This window comes from Arachis hypogaea, chromosome 18 (assembly GCF_003086295.3).
Source record: "Arachis hypogaea cultivar Tifrunner chromosome 18, arahy.Tifrunner.gnm2.J5K5, whole genome shotgun sequence".
Taxonomy (NCBI): domain Eukaryota; kingdom Viridiplantae; phylum Streptophyta; class Magnoliopsida; order Fabales; family Fabaceae; genus Arachis; species Arachis hypogaea.
Genome location: NC_092053.1, coordinates 6,493,974 through 6,519,177, shown reverse-complemented (window position 1 = coordinate 6,519,177; position 25,204 = coordinate 6,493,974). Strand labels below are relative to the sequence as shown.

General features: G+C 36.4%; 1 protein-coding gene across 1 annotated transcript; it reads left to right on the top strand.

Moving 5' to 3' along the window:
* The first annotated feature begins 171 nt into the window (after nucleotides 1-171).
* LOC140181220 (aspartic proteinase 36-like) lies at nucleotides 172-10,484 on the top strand. Its single transcript, XM_072224742.1, has 7 exons — nucleotides 172-328; nucleotides 748-827; nucleotides 9,048-9,142; nucleotides 9,224-9,275; nucleotides 9,591-9,805; nucleotides 9,933-10,160; nucleotides 10,385-10,484. Exons 1-7 carry the CDS (start codon nucleotides 172-174, stop codon nucleotides 10,482-10,484), a joined length of 927 nt encoding a protein of 308 aa, XP_072080843.1.
* Nucleotides 10,485-25,204: the final 14,720 nt, after the last annotated feature.

Here is a 25,204-nt window from a genome sequence, read left to right as displayed (position 1 = left end):
TTACTATCTACCTCCATAGCCTTAAAACTCTTTTTGCATTAACCTTGACAATATCATAAAGCTAGTAATTCATATATCATTAACAGCATACACTTCATATATACAGAAGACAGGAATTGAGGGCAACAAAAAGGCCTCGACGACGAGTTTAAATGTCTCACCAGATACCACATGGGGGCTCTTGTAGCGCTTGCGGAGGACGAGGTAGGGCAAAGGACTCTGGATGGCATACCAGTCAGGGAAGAGGGAGTTGTTAGCGGCGGCGGTGGAGGCGGCACAAAGGATGGTGAGGGCAGCGCGGATCTTGGTGATCCCGAGAGGATTTGGAGTGAGCTATTGAGGGAGGTTGGGTGAGGGCGAGAAGGAGAAGAAGAGGAGGAAGAGAGAACCACGGTGGTGGCGACTATAGGTGGAAAAACAGAGGGAGAAGATGGTGGTTTTGGAGATGGCACGATGGAGGAAGAAAAAGAGAAGAAGAGGAGAAAGAGGAAAGGAAGAGGAAGAAGAAAAGAAAACCTCTAAATCATTCTATACTACGATTATTCTAGTTTATGAGGTATTTATAACCTCTTATTAAGTTAAAATATAGAAAAACCATAAACCCGAAAACATAAAGTAAAATCTAGTAATTAAATAAACAAAATCAAAATACATTAAATTAAATTAAAACATTCTAAAAATGTAAATTAATATCTTCTAAATAACACTTGAACTCTTCATATCACGAACATTTGAAGCACGTATCAGGTTGGTTCGGCGATGGTGGTGCCACGGTGATGGTTATGGAGGTGAAGTTTGATGATGATGGTGATAGTCATGAAGGTGAAGTTTGATGATGATGATGGTAATGGAAATGATGGTGACTGGTCGAAGAGAAAGACGAGGAGGAGAAAGAAAAAGGGAAGAAGAGGAGAAGGGAAGAAAGGAATTTTTTTTTTTGCAGGGAGGGAGGTTTTTAGTCCCTATAATCATTTGGAGTTGACACCTGACACGTCATACGGGAATCCGTTGCCAATCGGCTGCAGGGATCGATTTGTCCAATTTTACTGATGGATGGGGACCTAGTTGAAGTTTAAGGATGATTAGGGTGTTATATGTCTCACGGAAAAGAGATGAAAGATTGAAAATGATATTTACCCATAATTTTATCCTATCCATTACAGTAGAAATTATTTCTTTTATAATTCTCCCTGTATCAATAAAAGTGTAAATTAATTGTGTATATATTAAGAGGTGGACAGTAGACACACTCAATCTCTATCAAAGGCCAGAAACTATGCATTGTTTATCATCAGCATTTAACGTATTTTTTTATATAAATTAAATAAATATTTATTTACATTTATGTGTAATATGAAGGGTGTTTATTATTTTTTTTAACATATCATATCTCAGACACTACTTGTTCGATTAAAATTTGTTCATATTTCGGATGTTCATAATCTAAGATAAGTAAAGAATTTAGTTAAATATCAGACACATTTGAGATATTTTTAATAAACGATTTTATAAATTGTACATTCGAAATATGCATGCAATATTTTTGTATCCTTTGCATTCGAAATATGGCTAGAGGACGTTTATATAAAGTATGAGAGTATCTCACCTTAAACTCAACCTCTATCATCTGTGTTATAGTCTTCTTTTTCGTCAAAGTTAAAAGGGTCATCCAACTGTATGACATCTCAAGAGTATGATAATGACTTAGAACATCTGTGACTTGAAAAATAACAAATGGCGGAGTAACAAGGAATTAAACACCCTTACTTCTTTCGCAAGATGACCCTATTTCAACAATGTATTTCGAATCAGACTCACTCTCCTTCTCCTCCACATGGCCACTCGGATCGACGTAGTGAATAGGATTTGTCACTAGTGATAAGCCCTGTTGGATTCAAGAAGAAGGCCCACCACCACTACTTATGTCACAAACCTCAGCATACCATTTAATCATATGTTCCGACATTAGTTTTGCATACATGTTGAACATTACCTGCACATGGTCATCACTTGAACCTAAAATATCCTATTTTGAAATCCTCCATTCAGCAGCGCTGATAGAAATATGTATCCAACCCTCTTAACCTCCTTAGAACCATCTGCACCTGTTTTCATTAAGATGACATTGGTCAGCGTATCAATAGAATTTAAACGACAAGTGCATAGCATTAGAAGAGAACATCACTTAAATATTATTCCATCCTCACCATTTCTTATAACTTCTTTTAGATAAACAATCATAAAGAAAAACTCACTATTAGTCATATATATTTATGAATATAGGGAGAAAAGAATGTAGTGTATAGATGGATTGTGATGAGTTATGGTGCTTAAGACTCTTTATATAAGTGAATTATTTTGGACGTAGCTATTTAGGATGCAGAGTATTCGATTTTATTTTACACACATCTCGAATGCACTACATCCAAAAAACATATCAATTTATATTGAATGTTCAGTACTGATATATGTACAAGCTTTTCAAAAAGTTTGATCTTGAGTGCGTCTAAGATATTAATTTTTAAACTCGTGTCATATTTTGAGTGCACTGAATACGTGATATACAGATATGTATATATCTTTCTTATATCTAGTGTATCCGATATGTGACATGTATATTTAAATTTGTAAATACTCTATAAATTATGTATTAAAATAAATAAAATATTTATTTGATTTATATAAGAAAAATCAAGCGCTCAACATCCTAAAAATAAGTTTATTATATTGTTTGTTTCAGATTCTATTTTAAGTTGAAAAGTCCAACCTTTTTCAATTTCCCATTCGGCCAAAATAAAACCGCATTTGTGTTAATAAACTCATAATCGGATCACCTCTTATCTTTAAGTTGCGCCTATAATTTGTTTGATATTGATATTACCTATAAGCTATGAAGCACGAACACTTTGCTGAGTTGTCGTGTCTGTGTGTTGGATACATTTCGGATACGACACTCATCGACACTCGTCTGGCACGCATGCCTGCCGTGTCCAACCGTGTCTTAATAAAAAATAAAAAATTCTTCTTCGGACATACTTGGACATACCTAAATACCATCACGTGTTAGCGTATCCAGTCTTATTCTTAACATGGACTAAATTTTGGGCAATAAAGAGAAGAGAAAGGTAAAATTTGTGTAATATTTTTCTCTTGATTTATTCTGCTGTATGCTGCTGTAATTATACAACTTCCACAAGCTCATCATATCTACAATCATATCTCTAGCAAATCTTTTTAATTTGTGAAATATTCTAATAGGATGCTAACAGAATGAAAAATACAAGCTGACTCGCACATTCTAGAAGAAATAAAAGAAGGGAGAAATAAACATGTGAATAAAAGAATCCCCAAGCTTGGATAAATTGGCATGAAAGGAATGTGTTGGAGAGGCTTCGTAAATATATCCACCAATTGTCGCGAAGATGGGACAGGAAGTAACTTCATTACGCCAGCTTGAGCCTTTTGGCGAATGAGATGACAATCTACCTCCAAGTGCTTAGTCCTCTCATGGAACACATGATTGGAAGCAATGTGTAAGGCGCTTTAATTATCACAAAACAGAACAGGTGGACGATCACAAGACACACGAAGAAACCGTAACAAATCAAGATCCATAAAAGCTCGCATGTAGTATTAGCTAAGACTCGGTACCTAGCCTCCGTTGAAGATCTAGCAATAGTAGTTTGCTTCTTAGTCCTCCAAGAGTTTAAAGAATCTCCCAAAAAGAAGCAATAACCAGTTAATAAACGACGAATATCCGGGCAACTTGCCCAATTAGAATCACTGAAGTGAGATATCTAAAGACTAAGATCTAGGAAAGAAAAGACCTCTGCCCAGATTATTTTTCATATATCAAAGTACTCGATGAGCTGCTGCATAGTGAACATGAGTAGGAGTGGGCATGAATTGGCTAAGCTATTGGGTGGCGTAGGTGATATTCGGACGAGTTGTGGTTAGGTAAATCAACCGTCCCACAAGACCCCGATAAATAAATGGATCAAACAAAGGAGGACTATCATCTTGATGAAGTCTAGTGGTACTATCCATATGAATAGCTGCGGGTTTTGCACTCAGAAGCCTAGAATCATTCAAAAGATCCAAGAAGTATTTGTTCTGTGATAGAGAGATCCCCCGAGAAGAATGAGCTACCTCAATACCTAAAAAATACTTCAATGTACCAAGGTCTTTAATTTTAAAATTAGAGTCCAAAAGTCTCTTTATTATTGTTATCTCAGAAGAAGAACTTCCAGTAATCATAATATCATCAATGTAAACCAGTATTATGCAAATGTCAATGCCCAGAATTTTGAAGAACAAACTATAATCATAAACCGTCTGCTGGTATCCATAAGAAACAAGAAGAAGGGAGAGTTTCTCGTACCACATTCTATTGGATTGTCTCGATCCATATAATGATTTGAGCAATCTGCAACATTGATTTGGCTGAGAAAATTGAGGCCAGGGGGTAAAGCCATATAGACAGTTTTCGTCAAATCACCATGAAGGAAAGCATTGTTAACATCAAGTTGCTGGATTGGCCAATCCTTAATTGAAGTCAGAGCAAGAACAATTCTGATAGTTATAAGTTTCACTACCGGTGAGAATGTTTCAAGAAAATATACCCCTTCTGTCTATGTGAAACCCTTGGCTACCAAGTGAGCTTTATAGCGGTCAATACTACCATCAAGCTGGTGTTTAATCTTTTAAACCCATTTACACCCAATGAATTTTACGGTCGGAAGACACTCAACCAGAACGCAGGTCTTGTTCATCTCAACTGCAGTAATTTCCTCTCTCATGGCATGCTGCCAATGAGGAACCTTAACAATATTCTAAAAAGTCTTTGGTTCACAGTCAGAGTATAAAGATGAGAGGAACTTTGTATGTGAGGTAGAAAATAAAGCAAAAGAGAAGAATGAAGACAAATGATACCTTGAGCTTGAGGATGAATAAGTTTGGGGATTAAAAAAAAGTATTACAGACGTAATCAGAGAGACGAGTGAATAGTCGGGTTTGACAGTGGCTGTGTCGGGTGGACAGGGGAACAGTGATTGGTCCGGTTTGATTGGCTCAATGGAGTGAGGGGTTGTATGAGATTGAGAAGGAGAGGACGGGGGAGAGGTCACTGGCAAAGGTGAAGAACAAGGTTCACCAACGACATTGGAAGAAAGAGTAGGGATAACAAGGTAAATGGGATTGGGAGGAAGAAACGAAGGAGAATCCGGAGAGAGAGAGGGTTAGGTGCTTCCCAGAGAAGGGGGGCTGAAAATTATTATTGTGAAGTGGGTTTGAAGTATGGGATGGGTCATTGGGTAAAGGAATGGGCCCAATAGGAATTGAGGGTGCCTATGAAGTATTGGTGTTATTTGGGGTTGGATTATTTTAATGTGGTATAAGAGTGGAATCATTTTGTGTCGGCTGGTGATTGATTTTGGCTAAGGGAAGAATAAGTTCATGAAAGATCACATTTTTGGAAATTGTAATTTCCTTATGTTAAAAAAGATAAACAATATATTCTTTAAAACCATTTTGATAACCAAGAAAAATACCATTTTGTGCTCTTGAATCAAATTTAGAACGATGATTCAAAATAGTTGAAACAAAGCATAAACAGCCGAAAACTTTGAATTTATCATAATTGGGCCGTTTATTAAATTGAGTTTCAAAAGGAGTTTTAAAATTAAGAATGACATATGGAACTCTATTTATTAAATAAACTACATGGTTAATAACATAAGACCAAAAGGTGGTGGGCAAATTTGATTTGAAACATGAGAGTACGAGCAATATTTAGAATGTGTTGATGCTTACGTTCGACTCTCCCATTTTGTTGGAGCGTTTCAACGTAGCTTTGTTGATGAATGATGTCTTTTGATTAATAAAAAGCTGTCAAAAGAAATTCTGGATCATTATCTGATCGAATAAATTTGATCTTAGAGTTAAACTGTGTTTCAACCAAAGCAATGGAATTTTTGATATGTTGAGATACCTCACTTTTTTATTTTAACAAGATGACCCAAGTAAAGTAGCTAAAATCATTAACTATGGTTAAAAAAATATTTGTGATTGTGAATTGAGTTTTGACGAAAAAGTCACCATATATCCATATGTAATAATTCAAATATCATGCTAGCTTTATTATTACTAAGAGAAAAGAAAAACTTTGGTTGCTTAGAAAAATGGCATACATCACAAAGTTCATCATGATGCAAAGAAATAAAGGGATATTGTTTATGCAAGACATTAAACCATTGTTCAGACAGATGACCTTGTCTAAAATATCATAAGTTTAAAGATGTAATGGGTGTAATGTTTGTAGAGTTGATAGAGGAAGGTGATAAATTTGTGTTGTGGAAAGCTTGTTCAAGAACATATAATCCTTCTTTTAAGCTACCCAAACCAATCATCTTTAAACTGTTTAGTTCCTGCACAATATATGAAAATTATAAGAAAGTAACATCATAAGGAAGTTTAGATGTAAGTTTTGAGATGAAAATTAAATTAAAATGAAATCAAGGTAAATAGAGTAAGTCAGAAAGAATTAAAGAGGATGAAAATTGAACTACACCCTTAAAAGATGCTATAGCTTTGGAACCATTGGGCATATGGACAATTATTGGCTTAATTTTTATGTATGAAATAAAATAAGAGAAATTAGAGGCAATATGATTAGTGGCACCTGAATCTAACATCCATGCACCGTTAAAAATAGAGTGTGATGCAAAATTTAAAATTAAAAAAATATGAGAAGAACATAAAATATGGTACCCAAATTTAAGTTGGGGAGAAGCCCAATTTGAGATTGAGAGGAAGAGGAACTAAAGTGCTTGATCTCATCCTTAGACACTGAACTATGGGCCTCGACCCTTTTCAAAAAGCTCATTAAGGCGGTATGCTGGGTCTGGGTCAATCCAAGACCTAGTTTAGTTGGTGCCCTAATAGCTTTTTTTTTCTTGAACCAGGCTGTATGAAAAGGATGATGGAGCGGCGCCGTTGGAGAACAGAGTAGGGTTGGTAACGGAGGAATCGGCGCTGTTGATGGAGGGAATAGTGTGATCACCAACGTACGGCCATCTAGGGTATTACAGGTGTCCAGGTGGATACCCGTGATTTTCATAGCACACGTCTACCATGTGCCCTGTTCTTCCGCAATGAGTACATTGCTTGGAGGAACTCCCACCGTGTACTCTGCCGGAGAAACTAAAGCTGCGTTTGCGACAGTCTCTCTTGCTGAATTACCATGGCAAAAACTCGAGTGACTGGAGGCAAATGATCAAGGAGAAGTAATTGGAATCTTACCACTGAAAAACATTCATCAAGTCTCGTCAAGAAGCGGATGATGAAGTCTTGGATATGGTAAGTCTTTGCTGGGCATATACAGAGGGAGAGGGCGTGAATTTTCCATCTCTTCCTATAGAGTCTTAGGGCAGGAAAAAATCAGTGACAGAGAGTGAGCCTTGTTTAAGTGCATAGATTTTCTCCTGTAATTCAGCAATGCGCAATAGGTTTGACTGTGAAAAATGGTCTCAAAGATCTTCCCAAATAAAAGAAGCAGTAGATAGATAAATGGCACTTTGGGTAATGGAAGGTGAAAGGGAGTAAAATAATAAAAAAAGGACCAAATTATTGCACCTTTCCCAGGCAGGATAAAGTGGGTCATCAAAAGAAAGAGAATGGATTGAGCTTGTCAATAAGCCATATTTGTTTTGGGAAATTATGGCCATAGAGAAGGAACGACACCAAGAATGGTAGTTGTTTGGTATGATCAATAGGTGATGCGTGAGCATCTTATCTATCTTTTCCTAATGAATTTGCATCTAATTGTTGAATTTAATTAAGAATTAATTATATTTTAGCCACTATGGATGCTATTTTGAGTTTTGTACAATACTGTTTATTTTAGGTAGCATTTGGCGGAATTTGATGGAGTTTCTGCAGAGAAAGAGAAGAAGCCAAGGAGATGACCAGCGAATACCGACGCGAACGCATGGCTCACGCGACCGCGCGGAATGGAGGAAATCACAATGACGCAATCGCGTGCCTGACGCGAACGCGTGGACTGGAATCTGCACAAATGACGCGAACGCGTGGACGACGCGGACGCGTCACATGCGCCACGTGCAGAAAATATAGAAAAACGCTGGGGGCGATTTCTGGGCCGTTTTAACCCAGTTCTTAGCCCGGAAATCACAGATTAGAAGCTGCAGAATGGACAAATCAAGTGGTTCCCACCCATCAGTAGAAGACTTGTTAATTAATTCGAATTTAAATTCAAATCTTAAATTAGGAAAAGATATTATTTTAAGTTTAATTTTAAATATTAGATTTTAAATTTATTAGGATTAGTTATAAAAAGGGATCTGATGCCATCAGATAGGAACTCGGTACATTTTTACCTGAATCCTTATTTTCTCTTTTCCATGAGCAACTAAACCTCCACTGTTAAGGTTAGGAGCTCTGTCTATTTCTATGGATTAATTTTATTGCTTTTACTATTTTAATTTATGTGTGGATTTATAATTTAAGAATTGTTTTCGCTCTTTATTTTATGAATTTGGGTGGAACGGAAGTATGACCCTCTTTCTATTTGAGTTCTTGTAAAACTTGGAAAAGCTCTTTACCTGAACAACAGCTTGAAAACTATTTCTCCTAAATTTTAATTATCTGAATTTAATAGGATACGTGACATATAATCCTTTTACCTCTTGGATAATTAGAGTTTTTGTGGCATATAAACTAGAAATTGATTATCACCCTCTAATTGGAATTAATTGACCAAGGAATTGGCAGTTAGGTAGTGTTTGGTAGAGAGACAGAGATTGAGAGACAGATACTGAGAGACAGAGACAGAGAGACAAGAATTAAAATAAGTCTCAGTATTATGTTTGGTATAAAATATTGTTCAAAATATAATACAGAGACTAAACTAAATGAAATGACCAAATTATCCCTACTAATTAAAAGAAAAAACAAATATAAAACCCAAATCCAATCCTTCAGACAACCATTTCCCCTTCCTCCTTTCTCAATCCCTAATCTCCCGTCAGTTCACCCAATTTCGCCGCCTCAATCTCTTGCTTGGCGTCGAGTTCGCCGTCGACGAGGAAGCCTTGCCACCGTTTCATCAATTCCTTCGCTTACGGTTCTCTCCATCTATCTCTCTCTCTCACGTTCGATCTCTCTCTCTCTCTTGCTCTCTCTCACTTTCTTCTGTTGGTTGCAGGGGCAAATTGGTTGGTATTCATGCTGGAAACAGGGGCTATCCTCCGAATAAGGTATGTAAGCTGATGATTATGATAATTTTGATACCAAATTTCTGATGATTCAATGATGACACTGATATGAGATAGTTAGCATCGTTGTTAACTTTGAATAAAGTCACGATTTGAAAAGTTGTTTTTCACAGTGAGTGATTTTGAGTTTGTGGTGTCTGAAATTTAAAAGGAGAAAATGGTTACATGGTGATTGAGTTTTAGAGCACATAACCTAGTTTGTCTTTGCTGTTTTTTATTGTATTTCAAGAACCAAAATTGCTTGCAGTTGATATGCTTATTGGTTGCAACTATTTTACTCTGCCAAATTGCTTGCAGTTGATATGCTTATTGGTTCCATGCTCAGACTCGATATGTGCTTCTGAGGTTCAAGGTGCAGCTACTGAATGTTCTCAGGCTAATCAGTGCAGCTATACATTTCAGTATGGAGATGGAAGTGGAACGACAGGATATTATGTTTCTGATGCAGTGTATTTTGATATGATCCTGGGACAGTCTTCACTTGCTAACTCTTCAGCGACTGTTGTTTTTGGGTGAGTATGTGTGCTTTTTACTGTGAATAAAGTTTATGTGTCATCTTACTCATCTATTGGTTTTGCTATTATTCCTATGTTCATTTTGATGCGTATATGGTCCGGTTGATGATTATTTTGTTAATAGGTGTAGCAACTATTTGTCTGGAGAATTGACTAAATCAGATAAAGCAGTTGATGGAATTATTGGGTTTGGCCCTGGTCCTCTATCTGTTGTATCACAATTGTCTTTGCGTGGTATAACACCCAAAGTTTTCTCTCATTGTTTAAAAGGAGATGGCAATGGAGGAGGCATACTAGTTCTTGGTCATATTTTGGATCTAAATATAGTTTATACACCACTGCTTCCATCACAGTAAGTTCTTCTGCACTTTGTCTACTTTAGCCCCTTGCTAGTGACCCGCTTTTTTTATTTTTTCAAAAGCAATATTAAAAGAAATTTATGGATATAAAATATGAAGTTGCTCAAGAATTGGGTTCTTAAAATATTTGTTATCCTATTATGCTTGCTGTACAACTAATTGATAGTTTTATGAGATATATTATGTAGGTTTGACTATTTCTTTTCTTAAATTTCAGACCTCATTACAACGTAAACCTCCAGGGCATTTCTATCAATGGACAACCCCTCTCCAAGCAAGCTAATGATATACAAGTGAGAAACCTAGTGGATACATAACTTATGCATCACTGAATCTCTTGAAGGCAAACGGAACTACAGATTAAGTTATAGTGTTGGGTTTTAAATTGCAGCAGGAGTATTTGTGTGTAATTTGTTTGTATTTGTAAACATGTTGTAAAAGCATGTATAGGAATGAATTAGCTTGACTGATTTGTTGACATTAAATTGTTGAAATTAGATTGGCTGTTTTGGGAAATTCTTGTATTCTTGAAATTCTTGGGAAATTAGATTGTTGACATTAATATCATACAGAGCATTTAATATAGATGGGAATAAGAACTTGCTAATAACAGATGGAAGGAGACTGAATTTAACATATTGAACTTATTAATATAAATTCATGAAGCATTAGTTTGATTATTCAGTATCTAATATTACCTTGAAAATTTATGAAGCAATAATTTGAAAAGTCAGAATCTAATAATAACTTGTGAATCAGGACATTTCACCTAATAATTTACTGAATTCATAAAAATAACTAAATCATCCTAATAAGTTAATGAATTCATAAACATAACTACATAAAAATAACTAAATCATCCTAAATTCATAAAAATAACTAAATCATTCTAACTAGTTATTGAATTCATAAAAATAACTAAATCATCCTAACTATGTTCAACAAGAATCGTTAACTAGAACAACTTATTCTAATTGAGAATGGATCGCACATAACCACTCTTCTGAGAATCCTTCAAACCCCAGAAAACCTTCTCCATCTGTGCATTATTAGCAAATTTCACTGCAACCTGCACCACCTCATCGTTATCGAATCCAAGCTGTTCAAGCTTCTCACCGACCATGAACTTCTCATTCACCCCAGATATAGCATCAGCAAGAACTTGGGCATTCCTTCCTTGTTCAGCAGTCGAAAATTGCACCTGTTCAACCATCCTCTCTAGAATATCATTTTGCTTCCACTTCTTTTCCGAATGCCTTCCGCTAGCTGCACAGGCATCAGAGTGTGAACCTGCTCCTTGTCCTTCATGAAAACTTACATTTGCTGACATTCCAAAATCGTCCAAACTTGGACAATGATCTTCCTCCTCCTCTTGAACTTGCTCCTGTGCGTCAAAACCACTGACTGCACTTGCACCCGTGGCTCGATCCTTTCCGAATATACCCTCTAATCAGTGGAACAAAGGGAATGGCTTACTAGGAGTATAAAATTTGGTTGGGTGTGCCTGTGATGAAACTTACAGAAGTTAGTATACATATTCTAAAGTCACTAATAAAATAATTTCAAGTAAGTTTGTTAACAACCTTCATCCACGCATCAAGAACGTCTCTACTATCAACATCTACGCACTGTTTTTCAGAATTTCACCCAAATCCACTACATGCCAGCATCTCAGAGGCATATTGATACTTCTCCTTCAGTCGCTTATGCTTATTCTTGCAATGCTTGGCCGTTACCGTACAAGTTGGGAATGCTTCCAACATCTTCAAGGCTAATTTTTCAAAAGTTCCTGGACTAAATTGTCCACAATCAGCTTTCAAACCATCAACAACACACTCCTCCATAAAACCAACAAATGCTTCAGTTTCTTCATCAATCCACATGCGTTTGTCCATTGTCATCTAAGAAGAAATGTAACATGCAATAAGTTGTACAATCCATTAAAATCAAACATCACCTATGATAATAGAAATCTACCAATGCAATAATTAGTCATATTAATAATTATGAATATTACAAACAAGGCTTACAATAACCTTTTAAAAATTTCAATGACAAAAAATCCAACAAAAACAATGGAAAGTCTTTCGCACACAAATTTAGCTATTACATAACAAGTTTCATGCCAAATTAAACATGGAGATTCAAGTTGGGCCTATAATCTATCCTATTCCGTACGACTAGCTCGCCACTCTTCGTACATCTCAATTGCAATGTTGTCACGCTATTGTGTCCACTCATTCGTATTTTCAACCACATCGATCAACTCATCTGGTGCTTCCTCTTCGACGGGCAGAAATTCATCTAAGAAGCTAGTTTGCTCTTCCGGATCCATATCCATGTTCTTCCGAATAAAATTTTGCAAAAGACAACAAGCAATTATGATCTGATTTTGTGTTTTTATAGGGTAAAAGCTAGGGCTTCTTAAAATTGACCATCTCTTCTTAAGTAATCCAAAGCATCGCTCTATGACATTCCTAGCAGAAGAATGCTTTCTATTAAAATACTCCTGGTAGTTGCGAGGTGCACGTGTTCCTTGAGCCCACTCTCTAACATGATAGCGAGTGCCTCTATATGGTGCTAGGAACCCAGGACCATTTGTGTAACCCGCATCCACTAAATAGTAATTACCTATAAATATTACATACAAACAAAATAAGCTCTACAACTCTGCAGTCAAGCTTAATGTCAAAATCTAACTTATGACTTATAAATTAGATATTACCATGAGGTATCTTGAGACTATTACCACGAGTGATTGCATCTCGAAGTATTCTTGAATCAGATGCCGATCCCTCCCACCCACTAAGTACATAAACAAAGCTCATATCTCGATTACACACTCCTAGGACATTAGTACATATTTTACCCTTCCTTGTTCGATATCCTTACTTATCAGACTCGGGGACTGTCACCTCTATATAAGTGCCATCTAATGCTCCCAAGCAACCCTATAATTCACAAAAAATTACAACTTTTAGATAGACAATCCTTCCAGGCTTAAAACAAATTACATATATAATCCATTTAGGTTTACCTTAAACTTTCTCCATGTTGGGTCTATGCAATCCTCTTCAACCGGTGAGGTCTTGGCGAATAACAAGTTTTGCATACGTATAATAGCCTTTAAAACCTTATTGAAATACTTACTAACTGTTTTCCCAGACCTACAAAATCTAACTTGTAGACTACGATTTTTCTTGTGATGAGCTAAGATAATTAAAAAAGTTGCAACTTGTTCCGGCAAGCTTACTTGTTCCGGCAAGCTTACTTGACCATCCTCACAAAGTCCTCTTTGGACTTGAAGCAACTCGCATAAATTAGCAAAGGCATTTGTGTTTATTCTTAACTCCCAAATACAATTCCTATCACCCTCACCAATAATACGCTCTAAAGTATCACGTCTAATTCTACTATTCATTCTTCCGCCTAATGATACTTCCCCACTACTTCTATTCCTAAAGTATACAAATAATGTAAGAACAAAGTTCAACATCAAATTATCATGCTTCGATCTCATCGTTTCATAAAAAGAAACACATCGTTTAATAATCTCCGACCGCTCCATTCCTTCCTAACAAAATCATTTCATACAAAATAAGCATAAACATTCAATTTACTCAAATCAAAATCTAAACTAGATATAATCATTCAATGTCTTTTGTCACATGTACTTGAAATAAGAACATGTCAATAGCCAAATAGCCAAATAGCCAAAGTAGTACAATTTATAATAAACCAGTACCACTGATTTTTTTAATATATGGTTAGTACCATACCCACATCAACCTTATCACCCTTGTTTTGCATGCTGTACCTCTTTACAATTTCCCATGTATCGAAAAAATAATCAATTAATTCCATACTCCTAAGAACTTAGGAGTAATATTATTTGTACAACAAAAGTTAATAACTTTATTTAGAATACTAATTTTCTTCCCAATATTTATATGAACTACCAACTAATTTTTCTGCTAAAGACAAACACAACTAGCATTTCTGGCTCCAAAGATCAGAGAGTAAAGATTAGAGTATCATAGAGCACAAATTCAGCACAAAAAGTAAGTAACCTAGCAAATCATAAAACTCATATATTTGGTTCTTCTATTGGTAAAAGATGTTAAATAAATAAATAAGTGCCATCAACTGCTAACATCCTCTAATATTTGATGCAGATTTTGTAAGCTGTCTACTTTTTCAAGTTCTGAATTCTAATATACTCAAAAGGGTCATTACTATGGTGCTCCCCTTGAGCATCAAAACATTGTCCCTCGCAAATAAAGCCAGCTTTATTAGCAAAAAGGGTCAAAAGGGGAAAAATAAAAATAAAAAACAAAATAAGAAGCAACACAACTTAGAAAAATTCATGCATTTGCAGTTTGCATAGACCATGAATTAATTAGATACCCTGTGCATTGTAATTCTAGATTTGAAATAAAAAAGTTAGCTTCAAAAATTTTCATTGGTTATTACAAAAAAGTTTTTCAACTTGCAAATAAATGCAGAATAATTTGTGAGATGTAAATCGAGTACCATACGAGCTAGATATTAAAAATTGAAAAAATAAGAACGAAACTGCGGGCAGAGACAAATGGTAGGTGTGAAGATGAACTCACCGGAAGGGAGCTAGGAATTCGTCTCAGAAAAGTGCATAACAAAAACACGACAACAATTTCCAGGCAAGCAATTTCGAGTACAAATTTTAATTATGACTATACAGATTGCATTATATATGGCACGGTCTGGAAGTTTGATAATCATTTAATTTTCATTTCATTATATATGCTAAAATAAAGTTGAGGCAAATGTTGAATGCAGATTATATAACACAATGATTAAGAGATGTATTAATCAGAAAAGATTTTATTTTATACATGCAAGGCATTGGCATTATTAAATGGAGGAAAATAAATTTGTCCTATTCAACCAATTCAACTCTATTATTATATGAACAAATTAACTAACCCTTTCAGTAGCACCAAACCAATTTACAACAACACATATGATCCACGGCAATATATATAGTACCAGGGAACAAGATTCAGCACACTTTTCTGATAATAATACTTCACGCATTGCACTTAATTTCACTAAACATATAGGTCAGAGAGAATACAAAATTAGTTCTAAATAAGATAAGAAAAAACATGACTGGTCCACACTCCACACACCATGGTTTATGAACTGAATACACATATCACATAAAACACACTTCTCAAATACATTTAACAAAAACAGAAAATACCGAAATAGAAGATAATCTGCAGAAGGCGCTGAAATTTACCAAAAATTTCAACAAGCAGAGCAGTAGAAATTTTGAATAAAAAATCATATAACTCCATACAACTTCTATAAAACTGCAATAAAAAGCAACACAAATGCGAAAGATACATGAAGAGACGACAAGCAAAATGCAAATATGGAGGAGAAGAGAAGAGAAATAGAAGCTTCACGAGGATACCATGAATTGAAAAATATGCCTACGAAGATGAAGGTGTGACGGCGACTAACCTTGCTCACGGTGGTTCAACGATTTCGACGACGAGGTAGTGGTCTTGCAGGCGGCGATGGGCAGCGGCAGCAGCTTCAGGGTTAGCTCCAAGGTCTGATTGACATGATATTGAAAAACCCAACCCTGATTATTTGATTTGGTCAAAAGGGCAAATTAGGAATTAGATAATTAGAATGAGGGTATTTTGGACATAAATTGTTATTTAAAATTTCTGTCTCCGTCTCTGTCTCTGTGTCCCTACTTTTTGGAAGTACTGAAATACTGAAATTTTTAAGACAGAGACTGAAATTTTAGTACCAGTCTCTAGGCCAACAAACATAATACTGAGACGGAGTCCCCCAGTCTCCGTCTCAGTACCTCAAAACAAACGCTACCTTAATGAATTTTAGGGGAGACTAGGAAGGTCTAAGGAATTAGGGTCTAGTCACATACGGTTTGCCATAAATTAAATCCTGCATAATTAATGTGAATGAATATAAGAGATTAATTAGTTTATAGTGGTACTTCACTATATATATATATATATATATATATATATATATATATATATATATATATATATATATATATATATATTACTTTATTATTGAGTACAGTTGTAGTACAATTTTCAATGAATGACTTTCAGTTTTATTCTTTCACTTTCACTTCCACGTTTCACCCTTTCACTACTTTCACCTTCCACGTTTCAAAGTCTCCTTCTTCTTCAATTCTACTTCCTGCATCAATGTATGAGAACACACTCATGCGTTCAATTTCTTACTCTACCTCAATTGCTATTATGGTATCCAGAGCCTGAGATCCTGCTTCTCTTCAAATTCTGATTCATCCTTAATTTTTTTTCCCCAATTTTTTTGGTCCCAATTTTTGCCCCAATTTTATTTTGCCCCTTTCTTGATTTCTTCAATTCGGTGTTCTATAATGTCAATTACTCTATCAGAATCTTCAACCAAGAGATCGGTCTCTCCAATTTCTAAGAAGTTGGATCACAACAATTATAATACATGGAGACACCAAGCTTTGCTTACAATTCAGAGTTTAAGTCTTGAAGATCACTTGTACCAAAGTAAGATTCCACAACAATATGAAGAAGATGCTGCCAAGAAGACTAAAATAGAAACTGAAGCCTTCAAACAATGGAGATTAGATGATCTTACTCTATCAATGTGGGTTCTTGCATCAGTCACAAAACCCTTCAAGAACAAGATCCTTCAGTGTCATCGATTTTATGAGATTTGGAATGCACTCAATGACTATTTTGCTGAGACATCTGCCACAAGAATTCAAAGCTTAAAAGCTCAACTGAAATCAGTAAGAAAAATTGGATCGATACCAGATTATCTTTCACAAATCCAGGATCTTGTTGACTCTCTACAATCTATTGGATATCAAATTCAACAAGATGACCATATCTCAGCAATTCTTGATGGTTTACCTGAGGAGTATACCGTCTTTATCACTTCTATAATGTCAAAATTATCAACCTACAACGTGCCTGAAGTCGAGTCTTTCCTTAAAGCCTATGATGATATGTTGGAAAGATACAAGAAACCACAAGGTGGCATCCCCATGGCAAATCTGGCACAAGCACCATCACCCTATACCAATCAATCTCAGAGAGGTTCTTTTCTTCGAAGAGGAAGAGGGGGAAGATTTGGAAGAGGAGGTCATTTTTTTAATCAAAGTAATCGACCTCAGTGTCAACTTTGTGGTCGCCAAGGCCATGTGGTTCAAACTTGCTTCCACAGATTCGATCCTAACTTTCAAACATATGGAAATAGCTCACAATCACCACAATCTACATTTCCCTACTCTAACACACAACCACCACCACCATCATCACAGTTCCATCAACCAAGAGCTTATTTCTCAAATCCTCAGAATTATCAAGAATCTGTATGGTACCCAGATTCAGGAGCAAGCCACCATGTTACACCAGATTCACTCAACTTGCTGAATTCCAACTCTTCAATTCCAGATTCAGATCAATTGTTTGTAGGTAACGGTCAAGGTACAAAAATTCTAGCTCAAGGAACCTCAATTCTTTGTGATAAAGACAGTAAAATCAAGTTTCTTTTAAATAAATTACTTCATGTCCCTGAAATCACACAGAATTTATTAAGTGTATCTCAATTTGCTTTAGATAATCATGTCTATTTTGAATTTTGGCCTTATGATTGTATTGTGCGTGATCAGGACTCTCAAGAAATTCTTCTCCAAGGCAAAGCTAAAAATGGCATATACTCCTTTCAAAATTTGTTTGTTCCCGTGCCTAATAATTCCTTAATGCATAGTTCTTTGAATAATTCTGTTTCTTGTAAGCATAGCATTACAGAATCTTCTATTAAGAAAGCATTTGTAGCTCAAAGCAACAAAAATGTAACCCTTGACCTTTGGCATAAATGCCTAGGTCACAGTTCAATAAAAACTGTACTTTCTGTCTTGAAAACATGTGGAGTTCCTGCCCAATTTGATTCTAATTATGTTCAAATATGTGAATATTGTGCTATGAGAAAAATGCATCAGCTGCCTTTTACAAAATCTGAATCAGTCTATACAGCACCATTAGATCTTGTTTTTGTTGATATTTGGGGTCCCGCTTCTATGATGTCTAGAAATGGATATAGATACTACATCTCATTTGTAGATGCTCATACAAAATACATAACTATTTTTTTACTCACTCAAATCTCAGTCACTACAAGCATTGAAAAATTATAAAGTGTTTATGGAAACTCAAACAGGTTTGAAGATTAAGGCTTTGCAAACTGATAGAGGTATGAAATTCATGTCACACTCCTTCACTCAATTTTTAACTGAACATGGTATTATGCATAGAATCTCATGTCCCTACACACATCAACAACAAGGTAGTGTAGAGAGAAGACATAGGCATATAACTGAAGTAGGATTGTCACTTTTGGCTATTGCTGCATTACCAATGTTATTTTGGGAAGACTCCTTTCTATCAGCAGTATATATCATTAATAGATTACCAAGTTCTGCATTAGAGAATAAATCACCTTTTGAAACTTTATTTGGAAAATTACCAGATTATAAGAACTTTAAAATCTTTGGATGTGCTTGCTTTCCTTATTTAAGATCTTCTAACAAAGTAAAGTTTGCTTTCAAATCAGAAAAGTGCTTATTTCTTGGCTATGATAGTAACTACAGGGGTTATAAGTGCATGACTAAAGATGGAAAAATTCACTATTCAAGACATGTGATATTTGATGAAACTGAATTTCCTTACAATTCTCTATTTCACAATAAAAATTTAGTGGTAAACCATGATACAGTTCAAGATCTGCCAGCTTTTACATTCAACACTTTACCCAAGACTTCTAACCCTTTCCAAACTCTACCTCTTCTAGATATCTCAGATTCTACCTCATCGACTACCTGTCCTGACACTCAAATTACTAAGCATACCTCTTCTAGTACTAGCCTCGATCAGAATTCTTCCATCCCAATTTCAGGTCTTGAAATCTGTTTACCTTTTGAAAGTCCTACAAACACTAGTTCTACTACATCTTCTAATACTCATAATATGCTCACAAGATCAAAAACCAGAAACAATAGACCTCAAGCATTAGCTATAACTTCAGTAGAACCTTATGATTTGATTAACAATATCCCAAAAAATGTTAAACAAGCTCTTCAGTGTTTACATTGGAAAAATGCAATGGATGCTGAAATCCAAGCTTTAGTAAGATGTAACACCTGGAATTTAGTTGAACCACCAAAGCATAAAACTGTTATTGATTCTAAATGGGTATTTGCTATAAAAAGAGATCCATTAGGCAACATCATCAGGTACAAAGCCAGGTTAGTTGCGAAGGGTTTTTTGCAGGTTGAAGGCATAGATTACAGCCAAATATACAGTCCAGTTGTGAGACCTACTACCGTGAGAATTGTAATTACTATAGCTCTATCACGTGGATGGACAATAAGGCAATTTGATTTTGATAATGCCTTTCTGAATGGTATTCTTGAAGAAGAGGTATACATGTATCCACCAGCTGGTTACCAATTTGGAAATACATCACAGGTTTGTAAGTTGAACAAGGCAATCTATGGATTGAAGCAAGCTCCAAGAGCTTGGTTCAATACATTGACTGCTACATTATTACAGTTTGGTTTCACTAGAACCAAAAGTGATATTTCATTATTTGTTAAACACACTAATACATCTGCCACTTTTCTCTTAGCCTATGTAGATGATATTGTTGTCACTGGAAGTGACCCTGGTGAAATAAACAAACTTATCTCTGATCTTAACAAAATCTTTCCGCTTAAAGATCTTGGAAAACTCAGTTATTTTCTTGGGTTAGAATTCTCCTATTTAGCAGATGGATCCATTATAGTTTCCCAACAAAAGTATGCTCGAGATCTATTACAAAAAGCCAAAATGGACACTGCAAAATCAATGCCTACCCCTATGATCTCAGCCTTAAAGCTTACATCAGATGGTGCTTAACACTTTCAGGATCCAAAACTGTATAGAGAGATTGTTGGATCACTTCAGTATTTGACTATTTCAAGACCAGATCTTGCTTTCTCTGTGAACAAGGTCTCTCAATACATACACTCTCCAACAATTGAGCACTGGAAAGCTGTCAAACGCATTCTCAGATATATTACAGGTACAGTATCAGCAGGTATTAAATTTCAAAAATGTACTGACTTGAGACTACTTGCATTCGCAGATGCAGATTGGGCAGGGGATTTGGAGGACAGAAAATTAGTTACTGGCTATTGTGTATACTTAGGAAGCAATTTGGTATCATGGAGGAGCAATAAGCAAGCCAAAGTTAGTCGTAGTAGCACTGAGGCAGAGTATAGGAGCATGGCAGCATCTCAGTCAGAATTAGTGTCGATACAGTATCTTCTAAAGGAGCTTCGAATTCCACAATCCATAGCACCTACTATTTACTGTGATAATCAAAGTGCTTGCTCATTAGCTGCGAACCCGGTCCTTCATACTAGGTGCAAACACATGGAAATTGACCTTCACTGCCTAAGAGATATGGTAAATCAAAAACAACTTTATGTCCTCCATATACCTTCTATAGATCAGATTGGGGATATTTTCACCAAACCTCTCTCATCATCTCTATTTCACAAATTTCGAGACAAACTTAGAGTGGTTCTTCAACCCACTACTAAGTTTGAGGGGGGCTGTGAATGAATATAAGAGATTAATTAGTTTATAGTGGTACTTCACTATATATATATATATATTGTATTACTTTATTATTGAGTACATTTGTAGTACAATTTTCAATGAATGACTTTCAGTTTTATTCTTTCACTTTCACTTCCACGTTTCACCCTTTCACTACTTTCACCTTCCACGTTTCAAAGTCTCCTTCTTCTTCAATTCTACTTCCTGCATCAATGTATGAGAACACACTCATGCGTTCAATTTCTTACTCTACCTCAATTGCTATTAATTAAATTAGTTAGTAAGAAAAGTTAATCCGGAAAAATAGATAACTCTGAAACCTTAACTATCTTCTCCATATATTATTCCCATCTTAATTACTTGCCTTTCTTCAATATTTTTGATATTGTTTAATGTCTTTTATATTGCATCTCAACACCAATTTTTGTTTGTCTAACTAAGCCTATCAAACACTATTGTTGCTTAATCCATCAATCCTCGTGGGATCGACCCTTACTCACGTAAGGTATTACTTGGTACGACCCGGTGCACTTGCCAGTAAGTTTGTGGGTTGTAAAATACCGCATCAAGTTTTTGGCGCCGTTGCCGGGGATTGATAGTGATTAACAACTATTCGTTGTTTGATTGCTTAGATTAGATAATTTTTTTTATTAATTTTTATATTGCATTTTTTTTACTTACTTTTTTCTTTTTTTTTTCGTTTACATTATTTTTTCTTTTTCGTTTACCCCCTCCCCTGTTTTCTTTTTATTTCCTTTTTGCTTTCGATTTTTTTATTTATTTTTTATTTTTTTTTCTTTTCCTTCTTTCGTCCGTTTTTAATTTTTCATTTTAATTTTATTTTTTCTTTTATTTTCATTTTGGTTTCCTTTCATTATTTTTTTTATATTAGTTTGTTTTATTTTTGTCTCTAAAAAAAATTTTAAATAAATAAAAAGTAGCACTAATATTTTTCTTTAATTTTTGAAATTAAATTTGGTGTCCTCTATTTATTTTTATTTTTATTTTTCTGTTTATTTTTATTTTTTTTCATTTTATTTTTTTTTCGAATTTTTTATTTATTTAGTATTTTTATTTTATTATTTTACACAGGTTACCTCACAGGGACTTCTCTGCACTCTGACGTAGGGAGTCCCATTTTTTCTTGTTTTCTGCTTGTGTATGCGCAGGAATAGAGACAAAGAACATCTCTTAGACTTTGATCCTGAACCTGAAAGAACTTTCAGGCGGCATTTACAACAAGCAAGACTTTGCAAGACTGCAGAATCCACTATGACAAATAATAACGCTAATGCCAATGTGGTAAATCCGAATGGGGATGATCAACAGAGGAGAGTGCTTGGCTCTTATTCTACTCCTACTGCAGATCTTTATGGAAAGAGCATTGTGGTGCCTCCTATAACTGCAAACAACTTTGAGTTGAAGCCACAATTGGTCACCCTGGTGCAACAAAATTGCCAGTATCATGGTCTTCCTCACGAAGACCCGAATCAATTTATATCTGATTTTCTACAGATATGTGATACTGTAAAGACAAATGGAGTGAACCCAGAGGTGTACAAACTCATGCTTTTCAGGCAGAAGGAGGGTGAAACTCTTTATGAAGCTTGGGAAAGATACAAGCTACTGACTAGGCAATGCCCTCCAGACATGTTCTCCAAGTGGACCCAACTGGATATCTTTTATGAAGGCTTAGGAGAGATGTCAAAGATGAGTCTAGACACTTCTGCAGGTGGTTCATTGCACAAGAAGAAGACACCAGAGGAGACTATTGAGTTGATTGAATTGGTTGCAAGCAATCAATATTTATATTCATCTAACAGGAATTCTGTGAACTCTGAGACCGCTCAAAAGAGAGGCGTGCTGGAAGTAGAAGCTGTTAATGCTCTTCTTGCTCAGAACAAGCTCATGTCTCAGCAGATAAATCTACTTACTCAACAGATGGGTGGCATGCAAGTCTCAGCTATCAACACTTAAAATCCACCCCAAGAGACCTCCTATGACATGACAGGTAACTCTATGCAAAATGATAATTATGATTATGCTCAACCTTCTTATGAACAGGTGAATTACATGGGGAGTGGTCCTAGGAATCCCAACAATGATCCATATTCTAAGACATACAACCCGGGATGGAGAAATTACCCAAACTTTGGGTGGAGGGACCAACCTCAGAGACCTCAGAACTTCAACAATAGTTCTCAGGGCGGTTTTCAGCAGAACAATGATTTGGAAGCAATATCGACAGGTTTTAGACAGGAAACCAAAGCATCCATCAAGAACTTAGAGATTCAAATGGGTCAATTAGCCACAAAGGTTAATGAGATTGATCAGAGGACCACTAATAGCCTTCCTGGTAACACAATTCCAAATCCAAGAGAGGAATACAAGGCTATCACTGTAATAAGTGAACAAGTGGCAAGTACGGAAGCACAAGTTATACAGGAAACCAAAGCCTCTATTAGAAACTTAGAGGTGCTAGTGGGCCAACTGAGCAAGCAAATACTTGAGAGGTCTGCAAGTACATTTCAAGAGGATACAGTGGTGAACCCAGGAGAAGATTGCAAGGCTATTCAATTGAGAAGTGGTAAAGTAGCTGGCTCTGAGACCAAGGCCAATGAAGAGCTCGTTGAAAAAGAAGCTCCAGAGAAGAAGAAGGAAGAAGTAGAACACGCCCCTCCAAAGCGTGCGGACAACCCATTCCCAGACTCTCTTGACACTTATCCTACTTTGCCAAAGGCTCCTGAGTACAAGCCTAAAATGCCATATCCTCAGAGACTTCAAAAGAAGACCAAGGACAAACAGTTTTCAAAGTTCTTGGAAGTCTTCAGAAAGCTAGAAATAAATATTCCTTTTGCTGAGGTTTTGGAGCAAATGCCTATCTATGTCAAGTTCATGAAGGAGCTGTTGTCAAAGAAAAAGCGTTTAAAGGGAGATGAGACAGTAGTCCTGATTAAGGAATGTAGTGCTGTCATTCAGAATAACTTGCCAAGGAAGATGCCAGATCCAGGGAGCTTTCAAATTCCATGCACCATTGGGAGCACAACCTTTGAGAAAGCCCTATGTGATCTAGGGACAAGCATAAATCTAATGCCCTTATCTGTGATGAAGAAGCTACAAATCCAAGAGGCACAACCCACAAAGATAGCATTACAGATGGCAGACAAATCTATGAAGCCTGCATATGGATTAGTGGAAAACATCTTGGTTAAAGTGGGTAAGTTCTTCCTCCCAGCAGACTTTGTGATTCTTGACACAGGGGAGGAAGAGAATGCCTCTATAATTCTAGGAAGACCATTTCTAGCCACTGGAAGAGCTCTGATTGATGTAGAAGTGAGTGAATTAGTGCTTAGAGTGCATAATGTGCAACTGGTCTTTCATGTCTTCAAAGATGTACATTCAACAGGTGAAGAAGAGAGGTGCATGCAGGCTGAGCTTATTAATCCAAACCTTCAAGAACCCCCTGATGATGCACAGCAGAATTTGCAACTCAAACCTCCTGTGGTGACAACCGATAAAATTCCGCCTGACATCAAACCTAAGTTTGGTGTTGGAACTGCATCATCCACTAAGGAGGAGGTCCCCAAAAAGAAAAAAATACCCAGAGGATGGAGAAACAAAAAGATCCCCACTGAAGGTTTCTCCCTAGGAATGAAGGTGGTGTTGACCAGCAATCCAGCATGGGTTTATACAGTAATCAGAATCCTCTCTCTGAAGCATATTGAGCTACGTTATGGAGACACAGGAAAGAAGTTCAAAGTAAGGGGTGAAGAGCTGAGCCCCTATGATCCTCCTCCTTAGAGGAGCTGACCGTCAAGCTAGTGACGATAAAGAAGCGCTTGTCGGGAGGCAACCCGATAATTTCGTATCCTTAGCTATTTTTCGTAGTAGTAGTTTTCTTAGTTATTTTGTTTCTATTGAGTTCTTACTAATTCTCTAATCATGCAGCTATGTTCTTCCAGGAACCGACCACCTCAAGCTAAAAAAAAAAAAAAAAAAAGAAAGAAAGAGAATGCTACGCGACGCGTCCGTGTCGCAAGGGGAGGAGAGAAAAATAAAAACGAACAGAGAGTCACGCTGGAGCGTGGCTGGAGGCGTGCCAATGGCACAATTCGTCCCACGCGACCGCGTGACCCACGCGGCCGCGTGCCCTGATTTTCGACGTAAAACGGGTGCACAGCTGAAAGTTGTGCTAGAGTGGTGCTTGACTGGCGCTGGACGCGCAATTCCCTTTACGCGACCGCATGCCCCACGCGGCCGCGTCGTACCCCATTAACTGCCCACTCGCACGATCGCATGCCCCATGCGATCGCGTCATCCCAATTTTGGCAATCATA

Coding starts and splice junctions, on each gene's coding strand:
- LOC140181220 (XM_072224742.1), top strand. CDS start 172: ATGGGGGCTCTTGTAGCGCTTGCGGAGGACGAGGTAGGGCAAAGGACT. Junction 9,143..9,223: donor CATCAATTCCTTCGCTTACG/GTTCTCTCCATC, acceptor TGTTGGTTGCAG/GGGCAAATTGGTTGGTATTC. Junction 9,806..9,932: donor TCAGCGACTGTTGTTTTTGG/GTGAGTATGTGT, acceptor TTTTGTTAATAG/GTGTAGCAACTATTTGTCTG.